This window comes from Vulpes lagopus, chromosome X (assembly GCF_018345385.1).
Source record: "Vulpes lagopus strain Blue_001 chromosome X, ASM1834538v1, whole genome shotgun sequence".
Taxonomy (NCBI): Eukaryota; Metazoa; Chordata; class Mammalia; order Carnivora; family Canidae; genus Vulpes; species Vulpes lagopus.
This window is the reverse complement of record NC_054848.1, coordinates 92,266,942-92,286,144: the sequence shown is the minus strand read 5'-3', so window position 1 is coordinate 92,286,144 and position 19,203 is coordinate 92,266,942. Positions and strand designations below refer to the sequence as shown.

Below are 19,203 nucleotides of genomic sequence, written 5' to 3'. Positions count from 1 at the left end.
GTATTCTCCCCAATTGCTGCGGACCCCATCTCCCAGAAAAGTCATAGGAAAGGTCTTCATTTCTATTCCAGAACGATATCCAGTTAGCACTGCTTTCTGGCCCAGTTGAAGATAACCTAGTCTTCAAATCAGTATTATTTAGTTGCCCATTTGAGGCAGCCAGTTCCTCAAGCACCCTTAGATATAGAGTTCTCTAGGTATGGTAGCCCCGAGTGTATTCCAAGTTGGTATGATTGGTGGTTCCCAGGGAAGGAACTTGCCAGGCAGGTTGAGAAAAGAAAAAAAAGTTATCGGCCTGATTGGGAGGACTCTCACCTCTAAAAACAACAAAATTTTACAAAACACGATGAGTTTAAAATTATCATAGCAATTCTCCTTCATGGCTCTTGTGAATTTTATCAGATACTATGTTTACACTATGGTGAGACTTCTAGCAGCAAGAATGGGTTTTAGTTTTAAGTCGCGGGGAAAGGAAATTATCATCTATTTGTCATCAGGAGAGACTACCTTTGAAAAATCAATCCCACAGTATCATTTTATACATATGTCAAAGGCAAGGAAAGATGATCTGCTGTCTTAGGTGTCCATCTGGCTGTGTCCTGATCGAAGAAAAAGAATCCAGGTACTACCAGGGGTACATGAAATAAACAGAAACAGAACAAGCAGGAGTGCCCCGCACAGTTCTTAGGTTTCTATGTTCAGAGTAAAGATCACCCTCCCCACAAAACGATCATTGATGACATCATTTATGATGCCTTTGCCCTTCAGCTGGCACTGTACAGGCACTGCTTGGTTCTTCACCACGTCTGTAAAGTGCATTGCCACCAGCGGGGAGGTGTAGTTAACCTGTAGGTGGAAGAACAATGAATCCTAAGTGGGAAGAGGGGAGGGGGTGGAGTGGGTAACAGGATAGAAGCGATCAGATATTCAGTGCAAGATGGGATAATCCTCACACAGGGAACTGAGCGAGTCCCATGAGGCCAAGTCGCAAATGGCTAAAGCCACTGACATGCTCTCTCTCTGCTCTGGGACAGTGGGGAAATGGCATGTTTCTCCTGTAAGTCACTGTCAGATGTCTGATTGTCCTCTGGGGAAAACCAGTTCTAAGTCTTTGTGATATGATTTTCTGGATATCAGACCATGAATGAAACCAGAACTAGTATCTTTCAAATGTCTCTGCTAAAGATGAAGCCTCACTCTATGACCCACCACCACTGCCCCAAGGCTTCACCTGGGAGAAACAGGCAGGTGTGATTATTTGGGTGTAATGGAGTGCAATGACAGTGATTTGTCTGCTCCTGGCTCTGCCGCTAATTAGCTATGTGTTTTGGGCAAGTCACTTTCTCTGAAGCCTAAAATCTCCGTCTGTAAACTGAAGGAGTGAGACCAGACCATATCTGGGATTTCTTCAGATATGAAAGTAGCGTTTAAACTAGGAATTGGTAGAGGTAGCACCTGGTCTTGGCCAGCTGCTATTCATCTTGCTGTCTAATGCTGCTCCCTAATTCCCAGAGATTCCAGACAGCCCTTCCTCTGTCTCTGAGCCCTTTCTGACAGCAAAGACTGAAAAGGATACAGGCTTACGTGAGTCAGTTTGCCATAGTAAGGGTAGTAGCGAAGGTCAAAAGAAGCCGACTCTGGGTAGTAATTGATGGATCGGATGTCATTTTCATCACCTCTCTGTAAGTAAAAGCAGGTGTATGTGGGATGCTGGGTCCCTCCATGGGTTGAAGCCTGAGCTCAAGGGGCCTGTGCCCCAGGTGAACTCAGCATGTGACCCACAACCAACTGTCCCAGGAAGACCCATGAAAGCAGAATGGGGCATAGCTTACCCCACACCTATATCCCCAGAGCATTTCCAGAGGGAGACTGTGCCTTGGTTTTCAGTTCCAAGAATATTGAATGGAAGGCCTAGACTGAGGAGGCCAAACATGCTCAATATAGTTCTGTACTGGGATCCCTGGGTGGCGCAGCGGTTTGGCGCCTGCCTTTGGCCCAGGGCGCGATCCTGGAGACCCGGGATCGAATCCCACATCGGGCTCCCGGTGCATGGAGCCTGCTTCTCCCTCTGCCTGTGTCTCTGCCTCTCTCTCTCTCTCTCTCTCTCTCTCTCTGTGTGACTATCATAAAAAAAAATATATAGTTCTGTACTGGCTCCTAGGGGACCTAGACAGAAGGGCTCCAGAGGGCTTGCAGTAGCTGGTGCTGCTCTAGCAAGAGGGCCTACCATGCCAGCCCCTCTCCAAGAAAATCATCCTGGGGCTGGCACCTAGTCTTGGACTTTGAGGCAGGTATAAGTTAGAACATGTTTAGTAGGGGTGCCTGAGTGGCTCAGTTGATTAAGTGCCTGCCTTCGGCTTAGATGGTGATCCCAGAGTCCTGGGATGGAGCCTCACAATGGGCTCCCTGCCCATTGGGAAGTCTGCTTCCCCCTCTCCCTCTGCCCCTCCACAACCCCTGCTTGTGCACACACGCACTCCTTCTCTCAAATAAATATATAAAATCTTAAGAAAAAGAACATGTTTAGTAAATTCCACGCCACAACAACCTGCACATTGTGGGCTCAATTCTGTTGGAAGTCAGACCGGGTGCACAGGAATCTGATGCATAGGGACACATCCCATAAGTTTGGCCCACCAAAACTCATGTCTCTGACCATGTTCTCTATAGTGCTTAATTACTATAGAGGCAATCAGGGGGATGAGCAAGAGGGAACCAGGGCTGGAAAGATGAAATAAATAAGTCTAGCTTCATCATATCATGTCAGGTAGGGGACGGACCTTTCTGCCTATGAATTAGGCTTGCCCTATATGGCGGAGGTCTGGGGGCTGATAAGGGACAGACAGTGCATCACTACTAGCAAATCACTCACTGGGGTCATGTGATTACTTCTTTCAACACAGTGTAATCGTTCCTAGTATAATTGGAGCTCTCCTTAATTTATCCTAGTGATTACCTTATCCTGCTTTATTTCCACAAGTGGGTGTGGATTTTGACCAGTTGATTATTATAGAATGTATAAAGACTCTTAATATTTCTTGTTTTCGTTTTAAAAGACAGTTCTCAGCAAGGTTCTATGTCAGCTGAAAAATGAATGGCTTCTACTAGAGAACTATAAGCAGGACTCAAGCTAATTAATATACTAGTTTAAGATTGTGTTGGTCTTTATGATTTACTTACACATTCTTCTAGAAAGCCATGCAGTTCATGTTTGTGAATAATCCATGGAATCAGTTCCACTAGTTTGTAGTCACACCTCACATGTGTGTATATTTACACATACTCATGTACATGTGAACAGAATGAATGTCCTTTGATCTTATTCACAGGGCAAACCATATCCTGACCTTTCAACATTCACCTTCAGCGTCAGCACCTCCCATGTGGAACTAACCTTTCCCTCCTCAGTGTCCCCACTGCACTTTTCATAGCATATGTAATATTTGATTGCCCTGATTTCAGAGACAGAGTCGTGTTTATCTTGGCACCCCCAACACCTAGCAAAGTACCTGGTATATCATAAGTGATCAATAAATGCTTGCTGAATGAATGTTGCCTCTTGCTGCTTTCTGATCTAGCACCATCAAGACTGGAGTTTTGAGCTGTATTTCTAGAACTAAGAATGGGATTACCTGGCTTCACACATTAGTGAGACAACTGTCCAGGGCTGGGGGTACAGTGGATGTTATGAAACAGGAGGGAGCTACCACTTCCAGTTTGAGAAGCAAACCCAAGATCTAGGGCTTCTTCCTACAAAGGAGCTAATTGGTGCAGATGAGATAGGAGTTAATGGCCCCTTGAAGGGCAGTTAATTAGCATATTAATGGAGTTCTGTTTATACTTCCCTTGTAGTCATTTGTTATTGCAACACGCAGTGCCACTGGTCATTGCTGCAAAAAGTGAAATTCTGTTTTAAAAGCAGGGACTAATGACTCTAATGAAATCTGCTTGTTTAGTTCAAAGAAACAAGTAATTAGAGCTAAAAGCAAAAGTGTAAACAGAATCCCAATTAATGACGTGGCACATTATCATCCCCTGCTGTGGCCCCTAGCAGGTTCATTGTTTGGCTTTCACAGGTATAAACTGGCACGCGCGCGCGCACACATACACACACACATCCACACTACACACACACATGAATTGAATGCTTTCTGGCCTGAAGGTACTAAAGGGAGTTGTAGTTATGAAAAAATGAACCCTTTCCCTAACCCATAGCCAGTCAGTCATCCATAGTGAAGCCCTTGAAAGGGATGAACCACCATTTTGCATAAAACCAATGTGCTAGCCATACTCACTCAAAAAGGCACCTTACCTGAACTTTGCAGGACACTTTCACAGGATCCCCAAGCTCAGGACGAAAGCCTACAATCTAGCAAAAGAAAACCAGCATTGTTGTTACTGTTTTCACATCATAAAACAAAACGGGGGATCCCTGGGTGGCGCAGCGGTTTGGCGCCTGCCTTTGGCCCAGGGCGCGATCCTCGAGACCCGGGATCGAATCCCACATCAGGCTCCCGGTGCATGGAGCCTGCTTCTCCCTCTGTCTGTGTCTCTGCCTCTCTCTGTGACTATCATAAATAAATAAAAATTAAAAAAAAATAAAACAAAACGGATTGGACAGTGAAAATGGGACTTTTCTAAATCCCCCTGAAGCCACCACTTCCTTAGGCATAAACGTAATTTATTTTGCCCTCATAGGAATATCACAAAAAGCAAAAAATGCAAAATATCTTCAGAGTTGCACAGCTCAGCTTACTCATTGCACTGTTACCTGATGTTCATACAGAGAACCCTGAAGATGTAAAGAACTTTCTGGTTTGAAGAGGGATGTACTTGGGAAGGCTCTACCACACCTCAGGCATGGCAAGAGAGGAAGAAAATGTATTTCTTATAAGAATTGCTCCTCTCTACTGCCACCATGTCAGTCCCTTGTTGCAAACAGCTCAGGACCTCATTGCTGACAGAGGGCATCAAGGGCTGGTTGGGGATGGGGGAGAAGAGTGGACATAGGAAGTACTCAGGGAGAAAAAGGTATTATTGTTTGATAGGTTTGTCCCATTGTTTGTATTACTGATGCTGTCAGTAAAAGTGACCACACTTGCAGTGTGTGGAGACAGAGCCCAAGAGAAATGGAGTGGCCAGAGCCCTCCTACCCAGCTCATCCACCTATTATCACTGGAGTGTCAAAGGCCAGTATACCCGGTTCATCTTTAGAAGGATGCAGGGCTGTCCCGTAGAGTAGCCAAAAGTAGGGTCCTCCAAGCCAGAGCAGTTCTTGAGGAAGGAGCGCTTAAACTGGCAGGCCTTCTTGTCTTCATCCTCATCGCCATCTTGGATGAAGTACTGCCCCGGGGGACAATCTACATTCATCTCCTCTTGAAGACTGTCATTGTAACCTAAGGTGAGCATGTGGGTGGCAAAGGGGTATGTTAGACAGGTGCTACAGAGGAAGGCCACGTTTCCAGTAGTCCTCCTCCCTAGTTTCCTGTCTGCAGCTTGCTTGTACTCCTCTGAAAGCCCACTCGGCCTGGCCTAGGCTCTGTGACCCGGATCGGTGCCCAAGGCCCTCCATCAATCAGCCTCTCTCCTGGAAACCTTTTGGGCTCATCCCCTCGGCCCACTTTGATTGCTTCTCCTTCCCTCCGCACTTGGGAATATCTATCGCCAGGTCATGTGCTGGTCACTTTATAACTGCCATTTTCCCTTATTTCTTTTCAGCTATGGCACATCGTAAGCTTGGAGGGCTGCTCCTTCTACTCTTGGAAGAGGAATAGGCACGTAGCAGACAGATTTTTGGAAGAGGGACTGAATCGTGTCACAGTGGGGCTTATATAAGGAAGCGAAGCTCTTGGGTGAAATCTCTTTAAGGTCAGTCTAGGACACATCTCCTGTGAGGTCCGCAAGAGACACCTGATGCAAGAAAATGAGAAGTGTGTGCTGTGGGGCAGGAGGAAGGGAGAGGAAGAGAAAGAGGGAGAAAGAGGAGAAAAACCAGCTTCTGGTCCTTTACAGAGGGAAGTTAGCACCGCAAAATAGAAGCTTAGGTTGAGAGACAGAAACCAACGACAAGATGTAGGGTCTCCCCCAAGAAGGTGAGATCTTGTCTGTCGAGACCCGAGGCACTCAGAGTTCACGTCACATGTGTCCAAGGTATACACATCAGGAAAGAGAGTTGAAGGGGACTGTGAGCTCACTCTTTGGACTACCAGATGCCATGGAACTGGGCTTTGGAAATTACTACATTATTTCCAATCTGGTGTTAAATGATGGAGTCCAGTTAGTCCTGTTAGGTCCAGCCCTCCTGCACTCATGTTCTTAGCCGCTTAGTTTATCAGAGGAGATTGTGTACCTATATGATTTACCAGTGGTGAAACTCCAAATGTACTACTGGGTCTGCATCTAGACAGGTTGTGACTGCAGATTAATATTATTAAGAAGCAACTGGGAATTTTAAATCTATTCTGATTATGGTTAAGTCTTTATTTTTCCTTCAACAAAGCTACATTTGATTCAAGGCTTTGTTTTAATCTTTTTTTTTTTTTTTAGCACAAGAACTATGTTCAAATAAGTTTCTAAATAGAAGCTCTAATCACGTGTTCATTGTTTCTCTTGAGGTAGTTCCATTAAAAATAATGTGACATGGGCATGACCCTTATTGCAAAATCCCAGTCCTCCTGGGAATGAAATTGATACTCTGGGATGCTATTTCAGAGATGTGTTCCTTTTAAATAGGGCATGCTATCTACACGTAGCAACTAAAAACCCACTGTTTTCCCTAATGTTTTCCATCTCTGTCATTAGGTCAGAATTGGTATTTCTCTATCTACTAGCTTCTCAGACGGATTTCCTCCACAGAGATTCTGGCAACATGCTTGTAAAAGTTCACAGTTTGAAAGAAAAGAAGATATTGTGCTGGCTATGATGCCCCAAACATTTTTTTGAGCTCAAAAAGGAACTACATGGACTCAGAAAGGACCCAGCTCCCCTCATTTCACAGGTTAGGAATCTGAAACTCAGACTTACCCAAAAGGACACTGAGCGTGACTGATAATAAAGCTGAGTTTCAAAAATAAATAAATAAATAAAAATAAATAAAGCTGAGTTTCTAACTCCTGGTCATAGGGCAGCAAGCAATTACAAAAAGCAGTGTATTTCTCAAGCTTTAAAGTTTATACAGATCACCTGTGCTTGTTGTTCAAGTGCCAGTCCTAATTTCACAGGCCTTGGGGTGGGGCCTGAGAGCCTGCCTTTTTAATAAACTCCCAGGGGATGCTGTTGCTGCAGATCCTGGACCACACTTCCAGTAGCGAGGGTGTCAAAACCATGGATGTGGGTTTAAACACTGGTTCGGCTGCTGGGAGACTTTTATCATGTTACTTCCCCTTTCTGAGCCTCAGTCGCCCCGTTTGTAGAATGGAGATGGTAGATTTTTTTTTATGTAGGCTCCACACCCAGTGTGGAGTCCAACGCGGGGCTTGAATTCACAACCCCAGGATGGAGACCTGAGCTGAGATCAGGGGTCAGACACTTAACCGACTGAGCCACCCAGGCGCCCTGATGGTAGATTTTTCTATGCATAAAATGACAAGGGACGCCTGGGTGGCTCGGTGGTTGAGCCTTTGCCTTCGGCTCAGGGCGTGATCCCGGAGTCTCGGGATCGAGTCTCGTATTGGGCTTTCTGCATGGAGCCTGCTTCTCCCTCTGCCTATGTCTCTGTCTCTCTCTGTCTCTCATGAATAAATAAAATCTTTTTTTAAAAAGACAAAATTTATGCATTTACATGGCGCTTCCCATCACATAAGAGATTGTTTTTCTCTTAATTCAGTGCACATTCTACTGCCCCCATGCCCCTCCACCACTCCCCCCGCCCCGAACACCCCACCAATTCAGCCAGGAAGGGACAACCAAACCAATCCAACTGGCTTTTTTCCACAAATAATTGGTGCAGCAATGTAAATCCACTGGGGCTCCTCTCTGATAGCTGGATCGATACAGAGCGTGTGTGCTCTGTGTTGAACCTTAACCAAACTGCTCCCTAGTTTTCAGTCTGTGGAAGGGCTTCTCAAAAACCACTCATTTGTCCCCAAGAGTGTGTCTGATGACGCTCTCAGACAAGATGCAAGGTATCTTGCAAACATTTGTTATCAAAATGTTGGAGTGACTGTCACCCAGAGATTCTTCCTCTAACTCCCTGCCGGGATGCTATTAAATCAAGACCCCTGTTCTCTTCCATCAAGATGGCCTATCTCCGAGAAAGGAAAAAGGAATTCTCTTACCTTGAAAGAGTATAGGAGGCAGGAATCTTCCCATGCTGGAGAACACTCTTCTTTTCTCATCATTACCCACCCCCCTGGAATAATCTTTTATAATTGATCATCATTGAGCGATCTGGATGTGCCCGGGACATAACTAGGTGCCTGAGAATGTTTAAGAAAAGGAAACAAGTTCTCTGCCCTGATGAACTAAGCATCTTAATGGAGAGTTGGCTTATGTGCTTTCAAGACAACATACGATCACAAGCTAGAACAGTTTTGATTGTGTATACAGGTGCTGAGAGGGATGCAGAGTAGGGAAAGACCAGGATGGGCTGGGGTTAGTAAGAGTGGGATTTCTGGTGAACTGTGAATTTTGATCCCTCCCATCCCAACCCGTGCGCCCACCCCATCACCTTTCCAAAGAGACTTCCCCTACTCAGAAGCACTTACTTACCCTGGAGAAAGCCATTTAGGCTAATGACATAATGCTGCCAAGTGTCAGGTTCAGAAACGTTGAAGTTGAAGTTAAGGCTATGGGCGAAGGGTCTAATCATAACTCCTGGCAATGAAAACAAGTGTTGGATATATTAACCCATTCTTGGGATAATTTTTTTGTATTGATTCCCATGAAATCACTACCCGCCCCAGGCAATCAAAATAAAAAGGACCATAATTTGCCAAATACCATTTTACTTTTACTCTTAATAATTGAATCCCTAAGTCATTACTGGGAAGAGCCAAAGTTAATTGAGGCTGAACATGCGGTGCAAGCAGATTTCTCTCCAGCAAGTTTGGGCAGCACAGGGCACTTGGGCACTCACCAGGAGGCTTCACCCTCTCGGTGAAGGGCGGCATGTAAGGACTGATGGTCAGAAAGAGCGTGTACATGCAGAGGGTAATCACAGCGGCCAGGGAGGCATAGAAGAAGAAGTAAATGACTAAGATCAGGCCTGCAGAATAATCAGAGATGAGAGTGGTCAGTGCTTGCCGACAAGCTCTGCCTGCCTCCTCACTCGAACTCATGAACCAGAACCCACCCCAACACATGAGACAGCTTTTATTTTGTTTTTGTTTTTTTCACACTCCCCAGATTCAGTATGTCCTTGCTTGTTCTGATTTCACCAATTTGGAATTCGTGAGAATTTTCGTGTCGGAGGTCTGATTGCAGTGTACCTTTACAGCATCTCCGATGGAAGGGCTTGTGGAACAGATGATGGCCATGAGCAAGATTACCATGGAGTGGAGTTGAACGTACTGCAGAGGGCACATTGCTTGGGAGTCCTCATTAAAGCAGGTGCCCTGAAGAGTCCTAGCGGCTTGGCTCCAGTGATTATATGTGTTTGCCGTGATGAAAACAGCATTTCTTTTCGCATAGCTTATAATTCAAACTTTTGATTAATTTCCGCTGGACTTGCCTCTACTCTAGTCAAGGCAAAGTGAGTCTTCACCCTACTTATTTCAAGTCATATTCATCTTTAGCAAAAGTTTGAGTGGCTCATGCTTTCCAAAAAGAACACACGACAGGGAAGGAAGGAGGAAGAAAGTGTACTTCATTATTGGTGCTTGCTACCTGTGAGCTCTGCCTGTGAGCTTGGGCCAGTTCCAGAACTTCTCTGTACCCCGCCAAGTCCTCACAGGCAAAAGGGGAACAAGTCTAGCACTTAACCTCATAACACTGATCTACATCCCTAACAATATCTGAAATTCCGCTTCTGCTTGCATCCTATCCTCACCTTACCATTGCCTTGCTGTTTCATCTTGGACATGCTGCTTGCCTCTCTGGGCCTCAGTTTCCTCATCTGTAAAATGAGGACGACAATAGGACTTCCTTCTAAGCGTTGGACGATGCATCTAAATAGCATAGCACAGAGCCTGGCAGATACCAAGTGCTCTTTAAATGGCAGGACCTCACCACTGTTCTTATTAATATGATTATTGCTGTGGGACCAGAAGCACAGCGATGTGAATCCCTCCTCTGTGGGCTGTATTGGAATCACATTTGCCCCAAGATGAGGCAGTGCTGAGTGAGGTGAATGAGCACGAGGCAGCTGCTGAGGACTTTTCAAGTCCTCCTTGGGGCCCTCTCAGGCAACAATATCTGGCTCCACTTACAGCACTAACATGATGTCGGAACGACAGATTTGAACTGCATCATGAACCAAAAACCGGAACAAACCACATAACTTTGCTGTACCCAAAACGGAATCCAAATATTAATTTTTAAATCGAACCATGAACCAAATAAAATTAACCAAAGCGGGGGAGGGGAGAGGAGGGATGGAGGAAGGGAGAAAAAAGATCCTCAGGCATCCAACTGAAAATGGAGCCTTGATGTTTTATAAGGTGAACTGAGGCAGAACTGGGACACGGGCACATGGACTCAGCTGGAATCCCTGGAGAAGAAACAGCACCTGTGTGCCTGCGATACTTGGCTACTGCCCACCAGCTGCCCCAATGTGCCGTGTTCTGGGCCTCCTCCTCCTTCCTAAACCCCCATCCCTATTCCTGGGGACAGGTCAATGGCTGGAGCCCATCCTGGGGGACTAGAAGACTCAGTTTCAGGGATGAAAGGAAAGCAATAGAATACAGGTACATTCCCTTGGGGATATCTTCCGTCTTGCCTAGGATGCGTGGCTAGGAAGTGTAGAGGAGAGAATGGCACTAGCAGGGAGGACCCTGAGCCTTAGCCAGGAATCTGTGCCCTGAAGTCTGTGATAGGCTAACAAACACAGCTTCCCGCCCCCCATCCCCACCAAGAAAGATCAAGCACCATACCTGTCGGAACCCATTGATCCCTCCAACTTTTTCTGCTCTGGATGTCCAGGTTTTACTTGGGCCACTCCTCTAGGTAATCCAGGGGTCTCTCCTGAATACTTTACCCAAGCTTGGATAGACCAGGGTATCTTAGCTATGGTAGGTACCCACAATCCACATTCTTTATTCCTCCCACCGAAACATCCCATCAGGTCCTGAGACGCTACCCATCAGGGCCTCGCTCATCACTACGGTTCACGAAGACAGTGTGGTCTGGCAAGAGAACGAATCCCGGTGTTCATCTGACCTGGGCTTGAATCCCAGTGCTGCCACTTAATAACTGTGTGACTTTAGATAAGTTACTTACCCTCTCTAAGCCTCAGTTTCTGCATCTGTAAAATGGGGATAATAATATTACTACCTCATATGGTTCTTGTCAGTATCCAATAAAATAACAGATAGTTCCTAAAAATAGAAGTTGCCCAGCTACCAAAGGAAAAACCCAGAATAGAATCATAGGCTGGGTGAATATGTTGGTCATGTTTATGTGCAGGCTGGGATAGGGTTAGTAAATGCTCAAGTGGGCACCTAGTTTTCAAGCAAGAGGGCAGCAAAGCATATGCTTGGTGGCCTAGCCATTAACATCACCACGTGACACTTGCCCAGGCATAGCCCAATAGCAGAAGCCTGAGTTCCTAGACTCTCCTGAGACCTGCCATCCAGAGGCCTGGATATGGCCTACCATGCAGTGTCCCCACTGTCATATCTTCCCCGGGCACTTGAACCTTTCTCCCGCATCACTCTCTTTTGGCCTATAGATGATTCTCCACAGGGACAATGTGGATCAGCTCATCTGGTGAAGTTCTAATGGCTGGCTATTTAGGAGTTAAAGTATAGCTCTCTCTCTCTCCCAGAATCACACTTGCATTTCACAAGGCCTGTTTTCTCAGTCTTCTTTAGGCAAGGGAGAAACAGCTGTGCCCCCCTTTGGAGCCTCAGTGAGTGTCCGGCATTTGCAGCTTCCAGAACGTTGGAATGTTCCTTGAATGGTACATTTGTTCCAGTTGAGAGCTTGAAGGATAGGCAGGGGTGGGGCTGGGAACTGGGGAGGGGTGAAGGGAGGTGGGTGTTGCTCAGAGTTCCACACCTGCTATTCCTAATTCCAGGAAGGGAGGGCTGGCTGTTTCACCCTGATGGAGCTGAATTAGAAACATAAACTAGGAGGGAGAGAATTCTCAGCCAAAGGGGCCTTTGGAAGGCATGACCATCAACTTTAGCAGCCTAAACCGTGGACACTAGAGGACTCTTATTTCATCCATAGAGTCATCTATTTTGTCCTTCTCCTGTGGGCTAACTGAATGCCAAACCAGCAGCTGCTCCTTTTCTGGGCCTCGTAGAGTGTGGCAAGTGTGAATTTTACCACAGGCTAAATCTCCTGAGGAGAAGGCTCAGCATTCATAGTTCAGGAGGTGAGTAGGAACCAGGGAGTGGGATGCTGGGGAAGTGGTGAAGTTGAAGTGGTGGCAGTGTGTGGTACAAGGTGGCAAAGCTAGGGGTGCCATTCTGCCATTGATCGAGCACTATGGGGGGCTCAGCCGTAATCAGAAACGACCCCTTTAAACCTAATTTCTCTGTGTACACCGTGGGAGCCTAAAGCACACACAAGCCAGCCAGGGCCAAGGGCAGGCCTCCTGGCTTTCCTTTTCTGACATTACTGGGTCAAACGATGAGATTTTATAAGCCCCACCCCCTACCCCCAGTCAAGTTAGCAGGGACTGGGGTCTCACATCCTAGAAATAGTCTCTTGCATAGTACAGTTGACCCTGGAACAGTGCGGGGCTTAGGAGTGCTAATCCCCATGCAGTCGAAAATCTGTGTCTAATTCTTGACTCCTCCAAACTTAACTAGTAATAGCGAACTATTGACCAGAAGCCTTCCCGGTTACAGAAATAGTCAATTAACTCGTATTTGGTACTTTGCATGCATGATATATGGTCTTCTTACAATTAAGTAAGCTACAGAAAAGGAAATCTTGTGGAAGAGAAAATATATTTACAGCACTACGCTGTGTTTGTAGGAAGAGAACAAACAAACCAACCGCCTGTGTGGAACAGTGCCATTCAAACCTGTGTCGTTCAAGGGTCAACTGTGCTTTCAACTTGACAATTGGAGCATCTGATGGGGGCCTCAGGCTGATCATGTGGGGAGAGACAAGGTAGGGACTGTTGCCCTCATTTGGCAGGTGAGGAAAACCGAGGCTCAGAGAGGGTCAATGATGAGCCCAAGGTCACACAGATAGAAAGTGACGGGGGTGGGATTTAAAACACCAAAAATAAATAAATAAACAACGAAACAAAACAAAACAAAACAAAAACCCTGTGCTCTTTCAACTCATTCTTACTGTCTCTCTGCATCACAAATGAAGTTGAGCCCAGTGGCTTTCAGCTCCATAATCCAGTTTGTTTACCTATTTTGGAGTTTCTTCCAAAGGGATCTGCCCGCAGTCCAGGCATTTCCCGAGGCACTGAGCCCTTCACGTGAAATCTAAGAGAAGTTTGCAGACAAGCCCATCCAACGTATGGTAAAGGAGTCCTGGACACCAAGCCAAAAGCAAAGGACACCCGACTGGGGCATTGGGACAACTGGGACTTACTCCAACTCTGACCTGTTCGGGCCAGAGACATCCTTTTCTCCGGGTCCCACAGGTATTCGTTCACGATCTGCCATTTCTGCCACCAGGCATTGCCTGTTGGCTGACCCTGACCCTTTTCCTCCTCCTTTTCCTCCTCTTCTATCTCCTCTTCCTCCTCCTCCTCCTCTTCCTCCTCCTCCTCCTCCTCCTCCTCCTCCAAATCGGGTACCACCATCACCCGAGCCTCTTCTTCAGCTTCTTCCTCTTCATCTGCTAAGTAGTTCTGGTTCACTTCATCTTGATCGTCCTGGAATGGTGACAAAACACAGTCCCCCTTTTGAGAAAAATTTCCAATGGCACATCCCACCAGCGAAAATCAATGGAAAACGACTCAATATTCGGAGATGCTTCAAATTTCCACTTCCCTGTACACACACCCATTGTTACAAGAAGCACATTTTCTTTCTTTCCACTCTTTTGGAGGAAATAGCCTCTCTAGGACCCATTTTGACCCAATACTCTTTCCACAGAGGTGTAAGTTTTATTCTCAGCTGCAGGCCTTTGGGCTCTTCCCCTAGGACTGCCTATGTTGCCACTCCATCCTGGGGCCTCCACCTCCTGCTTAACTTTGGGGCGGAGCTGAGCCCAGCAGGGAGGACGGGGTTGTTTCAGACTCGAGTCCACCGTGGCAAATTCTGAGTCCTAGCCAGCTCTTTCGTCTGTCCTGTTTACTTGCAGGAGCTCAACCTGACTATCCCAAGTTGTAGCCAAAAGTAGCCTGGGACGGACAGCAGAAGGAGAGGCCAGAGGCTGTACCCCTCCTCAAAACTTAGACTCTTTTCCTAGCAGAAGAAAATCATAGGGGTCTGGAACCTCAACTGATACTCCTTGAGTCTCCCCCACCCCCACCCCCACCCTATACCCTAGGCAAAAATCCAGGCACGCAGTGAGTGCTCAGCACATATTTGTTGATTGACTGATTGCAGCCCTTGAGATCTGAAACAGTAATCTTCTCTGAGTGGTTCTAAGAAAATTAAGCAAAAAAAGAGAAACCCAGACTTCACCGATGTATTTCAAATGCCTCCTAGCCCCAGGCAGGAGAGCTGGAGCATTGCTCTTTGTGGGTCTGCCAAGGCTCACTGCAGCAGCAGAAAATGAGGCCACCCTCCCTTCTCTCTGCTGTCCAAATGTGAAGAGTGGCGGGGCCTATGCACCTGTTGGGGTTGGATGTGTCCAGTGCCAGAGGCCAGGGGCTCCATGCTGCCCCCTCCCTGCCTGATTCCTCAAAGGCCGTTTAGAGGACACTCAGCTAAAAATGCTGCCATTAATCGAGGAGGGGGTGCTCAGAAAATTGGATTGTTCAGGATCAGTAAAAGTGACACAGAATGACAAGGCTCTGCTCTCAGCGTTCAGTCTGCCCAGCACTCTCTCGCTCTGGATCATCAGCACTCTTGAATTGCTCTCAAATTTGTTTCAATGTACATCTTTCTCTTTTTTAAAGACTTTATTTATTTATTTGGCAGAGAAAGAGCATAAGCAGGGGGAGCAAGAGAGAGAGAGAAGCGGGCTCCCAGCTCCTTGCTCAGCCCCACCCTGATGCAGGGCTCCATCCCAGGACCCCAGGACCATGACCTGAACCAAAGGCAGACGCCTCACTGACTGAACCACCCGGGAGCCCCTCAGTGTATGGCTGTCTATCACACACCATATTAGAACTGACAGGAACCTTGAAGATTCCCTTGTCCATCTGAGGCCCAGAGAGCGGATAGGCCGTAACTACAGCCCCGCCGCAGGTTTGTGATCAAGTTGACAGCCTCAGAACCTGTGTGTCTTGTTACCCGGGACCGTGATATTTCTCCTCTGTCACACTGAGCGCAAGTGCCTCGAGGTGGTTAACAGATTTATGGAGCACAACACTGTTCCATTCTGTGTTCCTGAGAGATTGCAGATGTACATAATCAAGGATTTCTGACTCTGACGTGGACTCATGGTACCAGGCTCAAGAGGATAACCTGCATCACTCAGTGTTGAATGGACTAATAAATGCTCTTCAATCTCTTTCACTCATGTGCGAACACAGGTACACAATTGACCTCCCAGGCTGCACTCTGAGCACCCAGGGTGCAGAGCTGATCTTCCCTAACCCCCCAGCATGGGACCCACAGCTAGCTAACCAGCGGAGACTGAACAAGCCCTGGTGATAACTGCCAAACTTAAAACCTGAACCCGGGCACCAGGGAAATTGCTCTCACAAAGCTCGGCGCCCTAACTCCAGCAGTCTTGTGCACTGTGGTGGGTAATCTTCACGGCCCCCAAACAATCTACTGCAACTGGGGTGCTCGGAGAATTTGAGGTGGAATGGTTTTATAGTCCTTTTATATCTTCTGGACAACTTCCTTTTCTCTCCCTGTTGCCTGCGTGCCTGCCCTGCACCTCTGCTCCACAGGGGAGGCAGCTGGCCTCGGCCTCAGCCTGATCTTATTTGTAGATATGAGCTTTCATGATAATCCCATTAAAGATGGCTTGTCATTAAAGCCTTACCCTCCCGGGAAGAATTAACCTTCTCCGAGCTAATTTCCCCATGGCTCTCACACTGCCTGAGCTTCAGGAACCTCAAATATTCTTTTCCCCTCTCCTCTGATTCCAGAGATAGGAGAACGTCATATTGTACAAGAGAGGCACTTTTGTGCAACTATTTAACAGAATCCTGTAGGGAATCCTCTGGTAATGAGAGGGTCTGTTTTTGCCCTTTTCCTAAAGTGGCAGTGCCCTCATGTGATAGCGTGTGTGAATGTGCTGGAATATAGTAGTGGGTGTGTGCTGGGGCCATCATGTTGCCCTAAAAGGGAAGAGTCTGAAGGGCAGAGGGTGGCTCCATTTTGAGCACTCTAAATATACAAACATATAAACATATAAACAAACAGTATGACCCAAAGGATAAATTTGTGCCCTGCATTGAATAATGCTCTGTAAACATTTGAATGGTTGGTTAATTTTAAAAGAGAAATTAGCATACAATTAATCACTGCATTACATAATATTTTTAAATTTGATCACGTATTCCCTATAAAGGGCAAGATCACCCCCCATGCGTTTAAAATCAAGTATTTCCCATAAAGGGCAAGCTCCTCTGATGCACTTGACAAATAACTTAAATGGAACACAACGCTTTAGCAACATTACAAAGAAAAGAAGCCAAGGAAGGAATAGTTCTATGTGCCCTACAGGTTGTGACTGCTCTGAAAGCTGGGAGGGACTCTGGGAATGTGGGGAGAAAAAAAAAAGACTCTACACGGTGTGGCTAAGTTAAGGGAAGCCCACTGTAGGTTGATGTGGGGTTAGAAGGATTGTGTTTTCCTCTGCTGGCTGTTGACAGTCTCTACTTAACTCCCTGGTTATATAAGCAGCCATTTCCAGAGAAGAGTGGATTAAGCTTTGTTTCCTCCTGGGGCTCAGATCACAGCCCTCTCTGGGGGAGATTTCAGACTACACTCCCTCCCCCACCCCACAACAGGACTGCATGTGGCATATATTAACGATTTAGAGCAAAGTAAATGCAAAGAAACTGTGGGTTCAGAGAAATCTGTAATGCACCCTGGAGATAAATGGCGACAGCAGAGGGGCGTGTGTGTGCACGCGTGCAGGCGTGTGTGTGCCCGTGTACATGTGGGGGGGCAGGGTGGGGTGGCGGGCGGGCTGGCAACGGGTGGTGGAGGATCAGAGGGCTAGGGAGTTGCCTACTGCACATATAATAGAAAGAGCACAGGATTAGAAGTGAGGAAACTTGGCGTTCTCGCTGTGGCTCTTTACTAACTTGCAAGTCACTCCTGCGCTCTGAGCCCCAGCCGCCTCCTTTACATAATGAGGGCTTCTGGAGAGATGATGCCTAAGATTCCTCCCAGCTTCTATGATTCTATGATTTTCGCCATAGTTTGGAATTTCTGCTTTAGAAAAAGAGCAGCTGGGTTCCAAAGACGCTCCCACCCCAAGGGACTGAGACAGCTGGGTGGGCAGCGTCTTTCTCTCCTTCTTCCCCTTCCCCTGGCTCCTGGCAAAATCTCCTGCTATCCGACTGAAACCTCTACTTCCAGACTCCAAAAGGTCTGTTTGTTGAGATTCCAGACACCGCCCCCCGCCCTCATCCCCCAAATTTTAGAAGGCGCGGGTTCTTTGGCATCTTCCCCTTTCCTATCTTTGTTCCCTGGGAAAAGGGGCTTCCTCCTTCAGTGCAGCAGTTTGGGGTCCAATGGGGGTGCCAGGAGCCACTGCTCGATCTTGAAATGATAGGCTTCCTTTAACCTCGCTGTTCCTGCCCAGGCTAAGGAGAAGCGGCCATCAGCCAAGACCTATGCAACCCCCGACCCACCCCACTCAAAAGGGGCAGCAGGATAGTCTGCTCCCTGGGACTCACAAGTCTGTAGCGATAACCGTAAGGAGAGGCCGGAGCCCTTCTGGACCGGAGCTGCCTTCTCATGGCTGTTCAGTGGGCAAGCCTTGGCAGCAGGCGAGGGGTGAGAGTTCTGGAGCTTCTGCTGGTACAGGAGACACTGGTTGCTGGGGACACTTGGCGCCTAGTAAAAGTGAACCCTCCTGGCATGAGCCCTTCCCCAAAATAATCTAACATGCCCCTTTCTCATTGGTTGGCCCATTCCCTGAATCAAAGGAAAGCCCTTATGGAAAAGCAAGCTCATCATTAGAGGGAGGGGGGAGATATTCTGGGTCACGAGGGTGAGCGACTCACCACCCCCCTCACCTCATGTCTCCACCCGCCCTCTGCCCTCCTCTAGCACCCGAGGTACTATGGGCCCAATGGAAATCTTAGGTCGTGTTCTTCTCCATTGAGAGCTGAGTGTCAGCATGTGCAGGAGGTGGGGTGTGGGTGGGCGTTGGGGGTGAGGGGACATGGCTGGGAATAACTTTCTTTTTTCATAAGACTGATCTCATGCAAAAGGATCTAGGGTGTCAGGAAAGATTCCCTTTGCTCTCCCCCCCACACACACACACCGAGCCACCTACAATATTCCTTATTTGTGTCAATGTAGGAGCCCCTTGAAATGTGGATTATGCATTCTGATTTTAGAGGCCAGGCTCGCGCTTTACCCCTCCCCTTCCCAAAGAGGGTCTTAGACATAAAGAAGCCTTTTTCTAGCCCACATGACAGAATGGCTCCGTCAGTCACTGCCCCTCACGCACACACCCCTTGGAATCCTGGCCACATTTCTGTAGTGGTTGAGATCTATATTTATCCCTTAGCATCAGGGCAGGGAACAGGCCAGAACTTTGCAGTGTCAGTTTTCCAGACATATATAACTCCTGAAGTCAAAGTGGGATCCAACAAAAGAAAAATTAGTAGAAAGAGCCAAAACAGCATATAGCATTTTCGGTCTGTTCGGCCCACCCCACCAGAGCCTGGGTGGCTAAAAAGCTTGAGTGGAATTTGTGAACAAATCACCCCACCACCACTACCATTATACCCAGGTGGCTGAGAATGTTGCAAATAATGAGATTCTGGGCATATACATAACCAAGAAAACCAGCACAATAGCTTAGATAGATTGACTT

The 19,203-nt window shown here is 47.1% G+C and overlaps 1 protein-coding gene across 2 annotated transcripts; it reads right to left on the bottom strand.

The window, feature by feature from the left end:
• Positions 1 to 669: 669 nt before the first annotated feature.
• Positions 670 to 18,212, bottom strand: ATP1B4 (ATPase Na+/K+ transporting family member beta 4). Of its 2 annotated transcripts, none has more exons than XM_041741804.1 (8): positions 18,053 to 18,212; positions 13,663 to 13,948; positions 9,077 to 9,205; positions 8,710 to 8,814; positions 5,200 to 5,396; positions 4,313 to 4,369; positions 1,585 to 1,680; positions 670 to 846 (listed from the first exon to the last, which is right to left on the bottom strand). In XM_041741804.1, exons 1-8 carry the CDS (start codon positions 18,113 to 18,115, stop codon positions 685 to 687), a joined length of 1,095 nt encoding a protein of 364 aa, XP_041597738.1. In that variant the 5' UTR covers positions 18,116 to 18,212; the 3' UTR covers positions 670 to 684. The 2 variants fall into 2 exon arrangements, with proteins under 2 accessions (XP_041597738.1, XP_041597739.1); XM_041741805.1 differs by having other exon boundaries at positions 13,675 to 13,948.
• Between the last annotated feature and the right edge of the window lie 991 nt (positions 18,213 to 19,203).